General features: G+C 34.3%; 2 protein-coding genes across 2 annotated transcripts; one reads left to right on the top strand and one right to left on the bottom strand.

Annotated features, from left to right (window-relative positions):
- Positions 446–5645, top strand: LOC109717471 (disease resistance protein RPM1-like). The gene is made up of 2 exons (XM_020243283.1): positions 446–682; positions 2633–5645. The coding sequence occupies exon 2, from the start codon at positions 2642–2644 to the stop codon at positions 5483–5485; it is 2844 nt and encodes a 947-aa protein (XP_020098872.1). The 5' UTR covers positions 446–682; positions 2633–2641; the 3' UTR covers positions 5486–5645.
- On the bottom strand, positions 13987–18453 carry LOC109717646 (26S protease regulatory subunit 7A-like). Its single transcript, XM_020243517.1, has 10 exons — positions 18370–18453; positions 18063–18144; positions 17406–17497; positions 17191–17268; positions 17007–17068; positions 16143–16287; positions 15779–15997; positions 15485–15666; positions 15203–15378; positions 13987–14621 (listed from the first exon to the last, which is right to left on the bottom strand). Exons 1-10 carry the CDS (start codon positions 18451–18453, stop codon positions 14464–14466), a joined length of 1278 nt encoding a protein of 425 aa, XP_020099106.1. The 3' UTR covers positions 13987–14463.

Genomic DNA, 18453 nt, shown 5'->3' with positions numbered 1-18453 from the left:
ATTCCCAAAATATCTACTTCAAGATCTTCTTTGGTTACAGTATTTTTTTTTTAAAAATTTCCTTATCAAATTTGAAATTTTATATTTCATATTTTAAAATTTGAAATTTAGATTTTAAATTTTTAAATTTCACATCTTAGAAATTTATTGATTTTAATTTTTAAAATTTATATTTTAAATTTTAAGCTTGAAATTTGAAATATAAAATTTTCAATTGGTGTTTAAAATTTTAGATTTTAAATATTAAATATTAAAATTAAAAGTTAACAATTTTAAATTTTAAAATTTGAAAATTTTAAATTAAATATTAAATATATTATTTTTACTAGACTTAGGCAAATACTATATAATTTTTAACTAAAATCAATTCTCCAAATCAAAATTATATTTTTAAAAGTTATTTTCTTCAGAATCTAGACCAGAGATCTCAAAAATTCATCATGGCCCACTGCAATCGAGTGCTGATAGGAACAATTAAGAGATAAGAGGTTTCTCAGTAGCTGCACTCTCCAAATCATTTGCCACCAATTATTTGTTGACCAAACTTATCCTCATCTCTCACTCAATCATCAAAACACCTTCAAGAGCTTCTTTGGTTGTTGTATTTTCCTTTTTATTTATTTCCTTATCAAATTTGATATTTGGAGCAGCCCCCTCTTCAATCTCTTCCTGAGATCTTGTGGTCAGTTGTTCTTCTTCCACTTACTCTTTTTAATTAATTTTTAAGTTCCAAGTGTTCTTGTTTTTAATTTTCTTTGCTATAAGCTAGTTAATTCTGTAAAGCAAAGAGAGTAATTCTTTTTTGCTCAACATATAGTTTGGATTCACTTGATAATTTGGCCTCATATAATACTTTCACTTTACTGTTGATGATTGAGCACCTAAATTGATGATCAATATCATGAAAGATGATTAAAGATACATAAACTTTATAGGAAAAGAGTTTTGTGATAGTTAAAATTTATTTTCTGGATCACCAAGACGGCACAATGCGAATGGTCAAAATTAGCAACCTTCTAAATACAGTATTTTTTTTTAAAAAAAATCTTTAATTCATAATGCTGGATATAGATATTGATCTAGATATTTAAGAGAATTTTATTTATTATCAAAAAGCTCAACTAATATATGCAGTTTAATGGCATTTAAATTTAGTTTGTTTGTCTTTTCTCTTTACATCTTCTACCAGAGTGTATTGACATCGTTCGCAAGTTATTTAACATGTAAATGAGTAAAACATCTTAAGTCTTTAATTAAGAGATTACTATCAGATCAATCTTTCGGGTAATAAGAGCAATAGCCACTATGATTCCTTAATTATATACTAAAAGTATCATCGAGAAATGTACAGTGGATAGCATATAGAGTATGCAATTAATTGATAGTGATTTTCTTTGGATTTAACTTGCTAATGTGTACAACGAGATGACCTTCTACAACATCTTACAAATTGCAGCACAAATCAAAGAAGTTAAAATAGAACTTTTAGATTCTGATCCGATAATAGGAATACAAGCATGAATGTCAAGGCAAGCAGTAAAATTTAACACATAAGAAATGTGGGAGTTCACGTCTAAAATTAAGTTCTTATATTTCCATCAAAACAAAACTATTTGAATAAGCACTAATAGTTTCTTCCTCAAATGACTTAAAAGAGTCCCGATATAAACTTAAGGGAAAACTTCAAAAACCCCCCTTGTGGTTTCAATTTTTTTCACTTTTATACCCTGTGGTTTAAAATGTATCAAGTTAGTACCCCGTGGTTTCTCACTTTATCACTTAAGTACCCTGTGGTTTAAAGTGTATCAAGTTAGTACCCTGTGGTTTTGCACTTTATCACTTTAGTACCCTGTGGTTTTAATTTTGTATCAAGTTAGTACCCTATAGTTTTTTAAATCACAAGGTACTAAAGTGATAAAGTGTGAAACCACAGGGTACTAAAGTGATAAAGTGCAAAACCACAGGGTACTAGCTTGATACATTTTAAACCACAGGGTACTAAAGTGATAAAGTGAGAAACCACAGGGTACTAACTTGATACACTTCAAACCACAGGGTACTAAAATGAAAAAGTGTGAAACCACAGGGGGGTTTTTGAAGTTTTCCCTAAACTTAATTATAAACAAGAAGAGGCCTTCATGGGCAACTAGCCTTATAATTGTTAATTGTAGAATAATTTACAATCACTGTTAATACAATTCCCTCTACTTAGTGACTGGCAGTAAGATTCATTTGCTTTCCAACTCTTTATTGATTTCATACTCCTCTTAAAGGGCTATTCCACATCTTGCTTTACAAATATGCATTGAGGTCATGTAGGAGTTTAGTATGATTAGTTATGATGAATCTTTTATCTCAAAAATTTGTTAATCTGATTCTCAAACAAATTATTATTTTTTGTTCTTAGAGACTACAATGTTGTTACTGGTGTTTCTTCCTTTTAACTGAGGATTTTAACAAATGTTTGTTCAGTGCACTACAGAGTTATTTTGGTTGAGACAATTACATATTTTTTGCAAAAATTGCCTAGAATCATAAGAGCGCTCAAAAATAATCATTTTCTCTAGCGGTACATTTGAAGAGACATGATAGTTTGAAAGGACCATTTATTAATTCCGGGCTCACTTCATAGGAATTCCCAATGGCGGAGGCTGTGATTAGCGCATTACTTCTGAAGATCGGCATTACCATAGCTAGTGAAGCAACTAAATCAGCAACATCACGACTACTAACACGGATATCAGCAATGAAAGAACTCATGAAGGATATAAGTGAGATTAAGGATGAGCTTGAGAGCATGCAATCCTTCCTACAGATCGCAGAAAGACTAAAAAAGAAGGATGAGAGCACAAAAATCTTTATAAAACAAACGAGAGACTTGGCTTTCGACATTGAGGATATTATAGATGAGTTCACGTACAAGCTGGGTGAGGAGCAAGGAGGGGTTCTACCCAGAGCAATCAAGAGGTGCAGAAATATAAAGACATGGGATGACCTTAGCAGCAAACTTAAAGAGATCAAAATTAAGCTCCAAAACATTATGGAGAGAAGGACACGATATGATACGAGAGGAATGGAAAATGAAGCAAGACCACTAATAGCTGTTGGCGGTAGCAAAAGCCGTGCAGAATTAGCACATTTTGTCGAGGAGGATAATATCGTGGGTATTGACGAGTACAAGAACTTGTTGCTCAGATGGTTGAAAGATGAGGATGAGCAGCAACGACAGCCCATTATAATCTCAGTGTTGGGGATGGGTGGTCTAGGGAAGACCACTCTCGTGACTTATGTGTACAATATCATCAAAGCTTCCTTTGATGCTTGTGCCTGGGTTGCTGTATCTCAAAGCTATGAGACTCATGATTTGCTTAGACAAATCAGAAAAGAGTTTCAAAGGGAAGATCGTAAGAAAAGAGAAGTACCTAACAACATTGATACCATGGATTACACAAGCTTGGTTGCGAAAAGAGAAGTACCTAACAACATTGATACCATGGATTACAGAAGTTTGGTTGAGGAAATCCACACTTACTTGCAGTGTAAAAACTATATACTCATTCTGGATGATGTTTGGAGTACTGATGTAATGGACAATATAAACAATGCACTTCTCACGAGCAATAGCAAGAGTAGAATAGTTCTCACAACAAGAATTCGTAATGTAGCTAAATTAGCAAACGAGGACCGTATGTTTGAGCTAAAGCAACTAGAGGGAGATCATCCGTGGATTTTGTTTTGTAAAAACGCATTTTGGAAAAGTGCAAACAAGATTTGCCCTCAGCCTTTAGAACAATGTGCTAAAAAAATTGTCGAGAAGTGCGGTGGCTTGCCCCTTGCTATCGTATCTATAGCCCGTCTCTTATCATTTCGAGAACAAACTGATTCTGAATGGGAGAAGGTTTACACGGATCTTGAGTGGTATCTAACCAACAACGAATCGAAGCTCCATGAAAAAGTACATGATGTTTTGAAACTTAGTTTGGACGATCTTCCCCATTACCTTCGAAATTGCTTTTTATATTGTTCTAGCTTTCCAGAAGACTATACAATTGTAAGTGATAGGCTCATAAGGCTTTGGGTGGCTGAAGGGTTCGTTGAAGAAAGGGAAAGAACGATGGAGGAAGTGGCAGAGGACTGCCTTAACGAACTTGTTCATCGCTGCCTACTACAAGTGGTATATAGGAACAGAGTTGGTAGAGTTGGCGCATGTCGAATGCATGACATCATTCGTGTGCTTGCTCTTTCCGAGTCAAAGGAGTTAAGTTTCTGCATGGTCTATGAGCATTCACGGAAAAAATTGCAGAGTTCCGAAGCACGCCGCTTGTCAATCCTAAGCAATATAACTAATTATTGTACTGAAGACAAATCTCATTTGCGTTCAGTACTTGTTTTCAACAATTCCATGAGCTATGATTTACTGAAGTCAGTCTTAAGATCATCAAAATTTTTACGTGTCTTGGAATTAGAAGGAGCACTAATCGAGAAACTACCGAGTGAGATCTGTAACCTATTCAACCTGCATTATCTTGGTTTGAGAGCAACAAAAATTAAGGAGCTTCCAAGATTAATTGTGAAGCTACGAAATCTGCAAATATTAGATTTGGAACAAAGTAACATAGAAAAGCTGCCAAAAGGAATAACAGAGCTTCAAAAGTTGAGACATCTATTTTTGCCCTGCAATTCGGGTAAGAACATCAAGGCACCGGTGGGAATACGGCGCTTGAAGGGCTTACAGAGTTTGTTAAATATTACTGCAACTAGGAAGATCGTGCGGAATGTAGAAGCTTTGACAGAGTTGCGGACATTTGAGATAACTGGCGTAAGAACCCATCACTATGCAGACTTGTGGAATAGTATCACAAAGATGAACCATCTTAGCGATTTACTTATTTGGAGTGAAGGGCGAGAATTACAGCAGTTGGGCACCCTGCGCCTACCTCCACCTATTCAAAGATTACTTCTGTTTGGTGAATTAGAGAAAAACTCACTCCCTGAGCTTGCCACGTCCTTTGGGTCTCTAACAAACCTAACCACATTAACACTTTATTTTGCAAAATTGGATGAAGATACATTTCCTTACCTGCAAGCACTGCCCGCGTTGATGTGTCTTGAACTTAGGGCGGCATATAATGGCATGAAGTTGCACTTCCAAGCATCATCATTCCCGAAGCTAAAGAAATTGTTAATAGAATTTGCCCAGAAGCTCAGTCAGGTGGAAATAGAAAGAGGAGCAATGGCAAGACTGAATAAGCTTCACCTATACCGTTGCCCCGAGCTAAAGGAGCTGCCCCACGGTATCGAGTACCTTACCACCCTTCGGTATTTATGCATTGACCATCCAGCAGAGGAACTTGTTGAGCTGCTTCGAGGAGGAGGAGGAGAAGGCGACCACAGCAATGACTGGCGCACGAGGGTTCGCCACATCCCGAATTTTATTATTAGTTTCGGACGAGACGACAAGTATGTCAAAGAAAGGATTCAATGATTCCACATCATGCAGGTGAGTTTGGGCGCTTTTTGCAGAGCACCGGCCTAGCTTGATGCTTTCATATTTTCCGCCCCAGATTGATCTTCTAAATAATCCGTGCAGGCTTGAGGAAAATTGAAAATGATGGTCGATATATGCAGATAGTTATCTTATATGTGTTTTTGGAGAATGCTTTGTACCCTTAAAAACTTTATTTATTTATGTATTTGGAGAATGCTTAGTACCCTTAAAACTTTATTTATTGACTAAAATAAAAAAAAAAAACGTTCCCTTATAAATATTCATATTTTTTACTTTCTAAGATGACTAAATTTTCCTTACTTGTTAAGAAAAAAACAAAGTAAATTTTTTTTATGCATTTCTAACAATTTTATAATTTGTTTGCGTCGAAGTCGGAATCGGTATCGAAATCGAAAAGAGAATAAGCTGAAAACAGAATCGGAATGATTCATTATCTCATTTTATTTGGTTCGCCACCTGTAACGAAATGGGAATGAATCATTCCCATTATCGATATTTGATTCACATAGATATCAGAAATATATTCAGATTAATATGTCAATTTTATCTTTATAATATATTAATTTAAATTCAAACTGAAAATTAAATATTAAAAATTTACATCAAAATTTTAAAATTATATTCGAAATGCTTGATTGAATTTTAATTTTTAATTTAAGTTTAAATTAAAATTAAAATTTATAAATATAATTTTAAACTTAAACTTCCGTTTTAATTAAAAAATAAATTTAAAAATGTTAAATTTAATCCGCACAAATTCATTCCGCCTGGATTCAATTTTCAATCCAACGTCCTAAACCGGATTGGAAAAAGTGGTAATTGAGGGGATTCCCATTCACCGGGAGTTGGAATCGAAATGGAAATTCTGCATACCAAACATGCACAAACAGAAATGGACGAAATAGTAGTAATGGAACTCTGACGAAGGGCGTTTAAATCCATCAACTTGAAATTTTTAGAAGATAAAATATAAATTTTTGAAAGCATGTGGAGAAAGTGAAAAAATAAGTATTTACATAGAGTTTTCTATATTTTACGCTTATTAAAAAGATTAAAAAAATTTTTGAAGAAAAAGCTTTCGTATAATGTCTGAAAGGATAAAAGCAAATTTCAGTTCTTAACTAGGTTGAGTTAATCATAAGATAAATAGGACTTGATATAACAAGATAAGAATAGAGTAAACAGAAGAGGTTGTTTTACAAATGTTGTTGTTTAACAGATTAGTGAGAAAATCTATTGTTAGATTTCGGATTAAATTTATAGTTATTTAAATTAAAGTCAAATTTATTTAAAATTAAAGTCAAATTCTACTTTAATTAGGATATAAGATGAGATTTAGTTTTATTAAAACATAAATAGAGTTTAATTAAGAATCTAATTGGACTGTGAGTTCTAATTAGTCTCTACATTTGACACATTCATTACATATAAGATGTATGGCCAGAGGAGGGAATTAATTAAGCTCTCAATTAAATAGTATTTAGCAAATCAGAGGGGTCGATTATATTGAAATAATGATGACCAATTTGTTGGCCAATTAATTTTAATTTGCAGGTGCAACTCATATCATCATAATTGTTGAAACGAGAATCAAAGTCTCTCTCTTGACCTTTTCTCATAGACAAATTAATTTAAAAAATATATTGATGGTTTTAATAAACCACTACTTCACATAGTATTTATAATATTAGAATGGCTAAATTACAGAAAACTTCCTTGTAATAACCCGCTTTTTTACTTTCCTTCCCTAACATTTAAAAACCTACAGTTTGTCCCCCTGTAAAATAAAAAATATGCACTTCATCCTTTATCGTTAGGGTTCCGTCAGGATTCCGTTAAAAAATATATTTTTATGCCGAAAATACTCCTCCGCCATCTCCCTGTTGCTTCGACTCCCTCCGCCTCGCCACCTCGCCGTCTAGCCGCCTCGCCGTCCTCCACTGCCTCGCCCTCACCCACATCCCCTTCGCCGTCCTCCGTCGCCTCGTCTTCGCCTTCTTTGCCCTTCTCCTACTGTCGCTCATCTCGGTTTTCTCCTACTGTCGCCGAAATCGAGGGCGGCGAGAGTGCAGGAGGAGAAGGGGAGCAGGTGGAGAAGAAAATGGAGAGAAATCGCGGCCGATTGAGGTGGGAATCGCGGCCGAACGAAGGGGCGGCTGAAGAAGATGGGAAGAAGATGACAATGGCGAGGGGCAAAATGGTCATTTTACACACTGTAACCTCCCTGTGAATATTTTTCATTTTACAGGGGGTAAAGTGTAGATTTTTAAATGTCAGGGAGGAAAAGTAAAAAAACGGGTTATTATAGGGAGGTTTTCTGTAATTTAGCCTATTAGAACATATAATATATGATTCATTTACTAGTAATTGAATTGAATTTGAATATGGATTAATATAGATATAGATAACATTATCGGGCCAATTCTACTTTATTTATATTTATCCGAAAGAAAAAAAAGAAGAAGAAGAAGAAGAGAGTAGTTGGAATATGCATCGAATTCTGATTAATTTCTTCCGTTAATTCTGAAAAAAAAATTCTATCAAAAGATATCTTCCACTAATTCTGAAAAAATTTTCTATCAAAAGAGGAGTATAAGTTTGTTCTTAATTATGCGGAGTGACTAACTTAATAATTAGTTATAACTTTATTCTACGACATGATTCGGGATTAATCTTAACTTAAATTTGAATTATCACAATTATATCATATACTAGATCTGTTTTGAATAACTATGGTTAATTGATGCACAATTATATGGCTAAGAGAGATTCCAAAAAATTTTCCCCAAAGTTTTTTTTTTCCCTTACAAAGAATAGACTTTTATCTGAGGACTAATCAATATTTATATTTTACAAACCCTATGGACACCTTTATTAAAAAAATAAAATAAAAATAAAAATAGGTATCGTGGCTTTACGAGTTAAAATGAATAAGTTACATATGATGGTATGGCAAATAAATAGAATTCATTTCAACATATTGTATGTTGGAAATGAAAAGTACAATTTTAAAGTGCATTGTTGGTATTTATATGTTCCTTCATTCTCAAGCTAGTTGCTTGGGAGAAAATAAAAGTTATGTCCTTATTTAAACACACGTATGGCACAAGTACGAGCCTTGACATGTCGAAGTAAGATTTTTGTCTTGGTTACTTGATAGTTGGTATGCAGGATCTCAAGTTCGAAGTTTAGCTATTTCACATTTCTTTCTAAGTTCATTAAAAAAAAAAAAAAAAAAACCGGAATAGTATGCTACCTTTCTCTTCAAAAGATAATAATAATAATAAAATACTTTATATTCTATCAATAGTATACTAACTCAACTACTATATATACACCAGGTGCAGACAACCCTATTCTGAGACGGCTTTGCGCCGGTCGTACGAGTCCTCTTCGATTCTTTTTTTATATTTTATTTTAATTTCAAGAGTCGCTCCGTCAAGTGTCAGCCGCGTTTCTGTGACTTAGACTATCTGGTTACAAAATTTAACACTTTAGCATCATTTGTAAATGCGGATAGACCTCTGTCCTTTTAGATTTTCTTTATGCTAACTAATAAAGCTATGACGACTCATAGGGCTTTCTGTATTCATCTGTTATGGAACTTATGGAAAGGAAGGAATGAGATGATATTTGAAGGAAAAATTTTCAGTTTTACTACCATCATTTCACGGGCTCGTAGCTGAACAACCTTATATTCTAAAGAGAACATGACGAGGATTAGCATTCAGGACCCGAATCTGATTCAGGAACCTGCGACATCCTCCTTATATGTATGGGTGGATGGGAGTTGGAAAGGTGGCACTGTAGGTGGAGTAGGATGCCTAATCGCCAATTTGCATGGAATCATTATGTGCATATCCGACGTACTGAAGGATGTCCATGACGCTTGCTCTGCGGAAATTGAAGCAATCTCCCGAGCGACAAATCTTTTGTTACAAAGGTATCCAGAAGAAACTTTCCATATCTACTCAAATTCAGCACCCATCATCAAAGCCTTGCACCTTAGGAGCTATCATTCAGCTTCGTTAACAGATGAAGCTCGAACAAGAATCACGGATCTTCGGACTTTTCTGGAAAGTTCCAAACAATTTAATTATGGATGGTCGTCAAGATATTCTAAAAATGTTGTAGTTGCAGATTGATTGGCCAACTGGGGGCTTATTAGCAACAAACTCTCTTTTTGGTCCTCTGTAGATGAATTCCATCACATTGTACCGCCCGATTGATAAATAAATTCGCCTTAGGGCGTGTTTCCCTCAAAAAAAAAAAAAAAAGAAAAGAAAAAAAAAAGCATCATTTGTAAATAATAGTATTTTACTATTCTATCAAATAATAAATTCTTACAGTAAAATATAAGATAAATTATATAACATGAGAGTACTTTTCCAATATAGAATGGCAAAGTATAAATATATTAGAAATTTCAAATACAAAATGATAAAGTATAAATACACTGAACCCTGATTAGTTTATAAAAAATATTAATATAATTAATAAAGAAAAAGTTGTTAAAGAACTTTCTAAAATAATATTTTTTAAGCTTGCTTTGCTATTAGATTCAGCTAAACGTTCTACAATCTTCAATTAGTTAATTTCATACAGGTCCCTACAAATATAGTAAATTACAAATATATCCTTACAAAGTTCAACTTTCATGTATTGTCCAGACAAAAGTTCTAATATTTTTAAATATGTCTTTGCCGTTAGAATTCGTTAGAAAACTTTAGTTAACCATAAATTAAATACTTAACCCTAATTAGTTTATGAGATAACTTGGTATTTTTGCCCCTCTTATAATATACTGTTGCGGCTTTTGGAGAGACATATTTGTGATGACAAAATTGACATTTCACTTAAAATATAAACAGTTTAAAACGGTAACAAACCAGCGGGATATATTTGAAAATATTAGAACTTTTATAAGAACAACATATGAAAGTTGAACTTTATAAGTATGCATTTGTAATTTACTATATTTGTAGGAACTTGTATGCATTTAACCCTTCAATTAAGAACTTTTTATGCAAATGGCCTCCCCAAAAAATTTTATTTTAAAACTAGCCCCACCAAATTTATAATTACAAAAATGACCCTACTTCTGCCACGCAGGCACCACGCAAGCGCCACGTGGGCGGGTCGAGAGGTTGGTTGCCAAGTCAAACACGGTGAATGATTCACTATGTTTCATATTTATATATTTCTTTTCTTCTCTTTTAGGGATGTCAACGGATCGGATTTGGACCCGAACCCGTCGAGTTTTATATAAATTATTAAATATTTTATATATTGTATAAATAAATAAAAATAAATTATTTAAAAGTCGAAATTAAAATTTAAAATTTGAATGTAAAATCCAAATAAAAATTTAAAATTTTGAGTTCAAAATCAGAATCAGATTTCAAGAAGCAAGTTTTAGCTGCTTCTGATTTTGGGTTTCGAAAATTAAAAAACTGATTGTAAAAATCAAAATCAATTTTTAAAAATAAGATTACCAAATGCTCTATTCAGTCGAAAATCACTTCTGAACACAAAATCCCTTTTCAAAAGTTAGGCCAAATATCCACTATAGTTGATTCCAATATATGTACTTCTAAATAAGTTTTAAGTATATGTGGCTGACAAATTTACCTTCTCATTAATTTGTCAACGAAGAGGATTGGAACTCAAAACCTTGCATTATAATAGAAGTATTTAAAATTAACTCAAGTACTATATTATTTATAAAATTGATCAAGTAAAAAACTGACAAAAAAATTTAGTTAACACCCCAAACACACAAACCAAATAGATTATCTATCAATTTTTTAACAGCACTAGTAAAAGATAATATTTCGCCTCAATAATTTTCAAACATCCCTTCAAATATTTTCAAACCTCTAGACTTTGCAAATAAAATTTAGAGTTTAAAAAATATTTTGATTGTGAAGCCCACTTCTGAGGGTCATCTATCTTAGGCCTACTGTATCTCTTACACGCTTAATTTTTTTAACCTTTTAGGTTTAGCCACTGTCCAAAATATTATAATCGGATTAAAAGTTTTAATCCTATTATATCTTATATGTACAACTATCTGAGATATCACATTCTCTCCCGTTGTAAATCCTGACATTCTTGTCAAGTTTAGACTAATAAGTATCATGCGATATGAGACTTGTCTCGCTAGTCTTAACCGAGCTCGTGTCTCTGTAAGACTCGTCTCGTTAGCCTTAACCGACCTTGTGGTAGAGCCGCGCTCTATCCACAATAGTTATTAACATGAGAGGCTCACTCTTCCCGCTTTATAATTCTGATTCAAATGAAACTCAACTCACATTTTTAGTATAATTTTGACTCAGCCAAGACTCATCTCACACTTTCAGTATAATTCTGACTCAGCCGAGACTCAAATTACATTTTCGACTGATAACTAGCTCTGATATTAATTATAATGCCCCACTTCTGAGGGACCACCTATTCTATGACTACTCTAACTCTAGCATGCCTAACTCTTTTAATTTTTTGGACCTAATCATCGTCTAAAATACTATAATCAGGTTAAGAAGTTTAGCTCTATTATATCTTATATATAGAACTATATAAGGTCTCACATATATAATTTTAAAATAAATTTAAAAATTTTGAACAATAGTAAAGGGTAAATAAGGAAAAGGACATAAAATAATGTCTGGGCTCCTCACTACTTTGTGCGAGAGTGTTTTGTGGGCAAAAATTGCATGGACATAGTGTCCAAATTAGCATCTTTGGGGACACTCTCGATGGGCACCACGTGGTTCGCAGGCATCCATCCCACCGTCCCTTCCTCTACTTCTTTCTCTCTCTAAAAAATCATATTTTTTTAAAAAAAAAGGAATGGTGAGATGAATGCTTGCGAGCCACGTGGTGCCTATTCGGAGTGTCCCCAAAAATGTTAATGTGGACACTATATCCACACAATTTTTGCCCGCTTCAAAGCATGGGTCAGAATATTAAATTGACTCAAAGAGAGAGAGAGAGAGAGAGATACATCATATATTCACATGCAGATAAATATAAAAAAAAAAACTTCAAATATCACCCTGTAATTTCGTTTTTTTTTTACTTAGTATCCTGTAGTTTAAAGTGTATCAAGTTAGTATCATATGATTTCATTTTTCTCTTTTTATTATTTATTTCACTAATTTTTTTTTGTTAAACTAGTAACAAAATTAAAACTAAAGGATACTAAAGTGAATATCGATAAAGCTAGGTGGAGTATCTAAACTTTTTGTATATAATTTAACGAAATATTAACAGAGGAACTGACGAAAAGAGAAAAATAAAATTACGGGACACTAACTTGATACACTTTAAACCATATGATACTAAAATGAGAAAGTGCAAAACTACAGAGATGATATTTAAAATTTACCCGAATACAAATATATTATTTAAAATGCAGTAGTTAGTAAAAGCAATATTTGCGGTGATACTATTGTAGATCAAAAGGCTGAACATGGAAAAGTATGCAGTATTCATACGCATCTCAGATCAGTAAGATAAATTTTGGGAGAGTTGGAAGGGAATAATAAGATAAATTTTGTGCTGTAGTACCTACAAGACGGATTCAGCTTTCAGTGTGATCGAAGGCAAACAGATCAAATGTGAAAATATGCTTACGTGCTTTTCAATGGAACTACAAAAATCATTTCTTCAAAACTGAATTAGCCTAGATGTTATGTAAGCTGAACTATATATCCTTAACTAACAGGAAAGATGCATGAACCAAGCTCAGAACCTCTTAAACCAGAAGGGAATGAATAATGACTCAGAATACTGTATTATCCACCAAATTAATATATATATATATTAATTGTATTAAAAAATATTCTAGAACTAACCTGGACAAGGTTGAAGCTACAATTTCTTTGTGTATGAAGAAGGATTAGTCATCTTCCCGCTTAATTCATACTTGCCGTGCGTGATTTCCTACTTGGGTCTCTAAAAGCAAGCAGAAAAAACAAGTTAGTAGACTAAAGCCGAAGACTTGAATATAATTAACAATAGACTTGTACTACTCTCACTACTAAGGCGACATCTAACACGGTTTCTTTCTAAAAGCCTCGAGTAGAAAAGGAACTTAATGTGAGGTAATTAACACTGGTGGACTCAAATAGTAAGTCTGATACTTGTGCTGCATCGAAAAGCTAATAAATAAATTAGCTTCTAAAATAGAAGTTGCTGCTACAACAAGAACATAATTGCCGAATACTGCAACTAAAATAAACATGTGGATTTCTTTTCACCTATATATGGCATAAATTCTCATAAACAACACCTTCATTCATGCATCTACGACGGACAAATCAAATATGCCTCTTGAAAATTACAAGCGCGTGATAAATTAAACAGCAAACAGAGAAAACAAAAAACCCATAGCCTAGGGCATGACAATCAAAATTAGTTGACAAACAAAAAAGGAAACAGTTTTCAATAGCTGAGCTAGGACTGTTAGGTGATGCATGTAAATTTGAGCTTAGAAACACAAATAGTGAGACAAATATAATTCAGTTCCTCAGGATAGAATAAAAGCTAGTAACGAGAAATGTTTCTCGATAACCATTCGTTTAACTTGCAACCAGCTGACCACCGCCTGAATTCTACAGAAGTAACGTAGAAATAAAAATAACTAACAGATCAATTGGCGTGCTATCATCTTTCTGACATAAACACAAACAAACACACAAGAAAACATAAACCATGGCTAATACTGGGATCTTTCATCAAGATAAAGCATCATCTAATTTCTGAAAAGAGCCACTACCTTTTGCTCAAGCACACCATAGTCTAAATCTATGGATGAGAAAAGAGAAGGCATTGGTCACTGGGAATTAGGGATCCTGCTTGTACAAAGATGTATATTACCAGGTAGAAAATCATATGCCAACACTACGGTGATATTTCCTTCCGAGATAAGAGTAACAGGAGCAGTGCTGCTAGTTGTAGACCATGTATTTGGGCGTTGCGCTGAACTTCTGATAACCCTTAATAACCTTATTCACTGCATCAAGAAAGTCCTTTTCTGTTACCGTCTTCCTGCGTGCCCGGATCGCATACATCCCAGCTTCGGTGCACACACTCCTTATGTCCGCCCCTAATATAAAGAAATACAGGAACTAGTTAGAAACTTATGAAGAACAAATAGAGCAATTTTGATGTTTGTCCAAGTAAAATAGACTGTAGAAAACATATGACACCAAGCATCTAAGTTCCAAGCATTCAGACTGGCTTTTACTTTTTTTTACTTTTAAAGAAAAGGAGAAAAAAAAGTGTATCGGAGCATAGTAACTTGTAAAATAAAAAAGTATAGAGCTACATCAATTATAGAACATTTTAAAATAGGTGCCTCTATCAAAGAACTTTTCGACTTCAGAAAATTCTACCTGATTTTGTCAAAACTTAAAAAGGATTCTGTCAAATTGGTTATAGAATATTTTATCAAGTAAGAAATTAACCCATTAGATTATAAAATACCCCTGTCAAAGAAGTTGCAAATATCACCAAGTTTTGAACAAGAGGTACAAAAGAACTATAAGTTTAGATAGTAAATTAACAACTTTAAGTTCAGGTAGGTAAGATCTGTTCAATTTTGCTTAATTGTTAGATAGAGTATTATCAAGACAAACCACTTATACTATTGAAATGAGGTAAAGAAACACTTCAGTAAATGCTCACCAGTGGAGTTGGGGCAGAGGCGAGCAAGAAGCTCAAATCTGATGTCCCTTTCGCAATTCATTGTTTTTGTGTGGATCTTGAATATCTGTGTGCGACCTTCCAAGTCTGGCAGACCAAACTCAACCTTACGATCCAATCTTCCCGGACGGAGTAAAGCCGGGTCCAAAGTATCAGGCCTGAAAAGTTTGGAAAGAGAGGAAGATGAATTCATATGTTCTAAGGGCATGGTTAAGAGTTGACTTGAAGTACAGCTATAAACTAGAAAACATCAAGCTGTCGAACCTATTGGTTGCCATTAGAACTTTGATGTTTCCTCTAGCATCAAAACCATCAAGCTGATTGACGATTTCAAGCATAGTACGTTGAACTTCATTGTCCCCACCAACGCCATCATCAAAACGGGCACCACCAATAGCATCAACTTCATCAAAAAAGACAATGCATGCCTTCTTTGAACGGGCCATCTAAATGACAAGACTACTTGTTAGACAAACAATGAAAATAACTACGACAGTAAGGAAATCCAAGAACAATAATCAAATAAGTTTGCCATTGAATCGCCGGAAACCAAACAACCTGGAAAAGTTCGCGGACCATCCGAGCTCCCTCTCCAACATACTTTTGAACCAGCTCGCTTCCAATGACACGAATAAAGCAGGCATCAGTTCTGTTGGCCACAGCTCTAGCAAGGAGAGTTTTTCCTGTTCCAGGAGGACCATAACAAAGGACACCTTTCGGAGGATCAATTCCAAGCTTCACAAATTTCTCTGGATGAAGCATTGGAAGCTCCACAACCTGAGGAAGAATAATAAAAGAAAACGAAAATGATGCAGTCATTGACCAACTTGCAGGTACCCGCTATATGTATAATCAATTTACACTACTGTAAAACCTGAATGAGCAATAACATGATATTTTTCAATCACAAAAAAAGGCATACCTCTCGCATCTTTTCAATCTGCTCCTTACAGCCACCAACATCGTTATATGTAACATCAGGCTTCTCCTCCACCGTCATCATCGTAACACTTGGATCAATTTTTGGTGGCAAAGGAATCTGGATTTGATACTTATTTCGATCAACTCTGCAAACGAAAGATTATTAGATCAAACAATGATGTCCAACCAACACCGATTGAGATTCTCAATAAAAGTCTCAGTCCTAGTAAAATTATTGATTACAACTTTGCACATAACTAACTGCACCATGCCACAAATGCTTATAGATACAAGAAGTGTTGAAGCGCTGCAGATGGTTTGATGCGATATAATGTAAGGTCATCTAAACTGAATATTGTCAGTTGCACAACAGAACATACAGTCCAGGTAAGATTGATTCCGACATCCAACTCTGTAGTTATTATGTATGTCACAGGAGCTTTGACGGCCTACAAGTATTATAATGCTCATGCAAATACCAGATTAAAGGACTCAAAAGACAGTACCAAGGAGATAGATGTATAATTCCTTGTAGATAGTATGTTGTCACAACCAGCAACTAGGTGCCAAGGCCATCCATCACTGTGATTATGTAACTCAAGTCTGTTTTGCCAATTAGTTGCTTTAGAAATAATCTTGCACTAATAAATTATTGTTCTCTATTTTTTTTAACTCTTATATGAGACACTAGCTTTAGGGTGGGTAGGGGAAAGGGAGAGGGGGTGAGAAGGACTATTAGTGCTATTATAATGAAAACAGCAATAACGGCACACTAGACAGTTAGAAATACTAACACACCTCAAATGAAGCAGTCACAGAAAAGAAATTGAGACAACTAATCAAGTGAATGGTATTGTGGCGTTACCCAACTCGCATGCCTTCTTCAATATCAGTTGGAGAGACTTTGTCACCCAACCCGACCACAAACTGCACAAGTCCAATAGAAGAAAGAGAAAATTTAAGTTGGAACTTGGGATGTCCATGTTGTTGTCCATTTGTCCAGAGAAGTAAATATAGTAGGAAGAGCATTACATGCTCAAAAAGTATACCTTGGCAATTTGCTTAACATTTATCACATATTTAGCATCTTCTGTGTTCGGGCTAATAATCTTCGTACACCTAGCAACCTTTTGATGAAACAACAATCTAGTCAGACACCAAACATATGTAAGATGTAAAACAAGTTCACTAATAAACTCCCAGATATCACAGAATAAAACAAGCAAGAATACCTAAAATTCATGCAAATTTGAGACAAAAATACCTGCAGAGGTTGTTCCTCTTGCATCATTTGCTTGTCAGAAACTAAATCCCACTGGCTAGGTGCAGCTAAACCAGTGTCTGACTCTTTGATTCCTGGCATTTCATAACAAAAAATGTCTCAAAGGTTCCAAGAATATAATAGCAACATAATTTGATAACAAAAACTACCTATCACTACATTATGCTAGTTTAAATAAGCTGTGGAATCAACTTATTCCAAATACTCTTTCAGAAATCTAAAGAAAACAAAGAAAGCATTTTATATCTAAATTAGCTCTTCATGAGTAACGACAACTGAATCCAGCAACAAAAGACACCACCTTAAAAAGCACATATCTATTTCAAGCATCTTACTATGTATCCATTCGTAATGTCCATTGTATGCTTGATTTTGCTACATAATAGAATTGGACTATAATAACATAAACTCAATTCTTTATGGAACTATAACTTAAAACATCAATAATATGCATCAGCTGCTTAAGTACACAAAACTTTCAAAAGAATCATTCTTTACTTATCACTTGAGAAAGTAGAGTCGCATTATTTCATTACAAGAAAAAAATAAGCAAAACAAGCTCCAGTTTACATATTTATACATCCATTTCTTTGTATGTACACATATTTAGGCATATGATGATATTAACACACTACTTACCACATAGATCATTGATCTTCTTCACCATCTCCTTAATCTCCTTCTCTGCCTTCTTTATGCTCTCAGAATAAGGTCCCAGACCCTGCCATATCACACAATTCTCATTTTATCACCATAAATGCACTTAAACAAAATAAGAGGAACATCAAATAGTTTCCACACAAACCCTTATTATACAATCGATCCAAACAACAAAGGTATTAATAAATCACCACACTCTGGCGGAATCTGATGCACAAACAAAGTAACCTAACCTAGCCCTAAATCGAGGCGAACCAAAGAAGCGAGGAGATTAGGGGATGCGTACGTAGGTTTTGAGGAGGGCGATGTCGTCTTCGTCGAGGGGGCGCGGGTTCTTCTCGTTCAACTCGTCTTCGGCCTCCGGAGCCAT

Source organism: Ananas comosus, linkage group 11 (assembly GCF_001540865.1).
Source record: "Ananas comosus cultivar F153 linkage group 11, ASM154086v1, whole genome shotgun sequence".
Classification (NCBI taxonomy): domain Eukaryota; kingdom Viridiplantae; phylum Streptophyta; class Magnoliopsida; order Poales; family Bromeliaceae; genus Ananas; species Ananas comosus.
The sequence above is the reverse complement of the archived record's forward strand: the minus strand, read 5'-3'. Positions and strand labels throughout refer to the sequence as shown.

Bases quoted from the DNA above. Each gene is read 5' to 3' on its own strand.
- LOC109717646 (XM_020243517.1), bottom strand. From the start codon at position 18,453: ATGGCTCCGGAGGCCGAAGACGAGTTGAACGAGAAGAACCCGCGCCCC. The intron at 16,288-17,006 runs GTAACGCCACAA...TTTCGTTTGCAG, and splicing joins GAAGAAGGCATGCGAGTTGG to AGTTGATCGAAATAAGTATC. The intron at 15,998-16,142 runs GTATGCCTTTTT...ATTCTTCCTCAG, and splicing joins AGATTGAAAAGATGCGAGAG to GTTGTGGAGCTTCCAATGCT.
- LOC109717471 (XM_020243283.1), top strand. From the start codon at position 2,642: ATGGCGGAGGCTGTGATTAGCGCATTACTTCTGAAGATCGGCATTACC.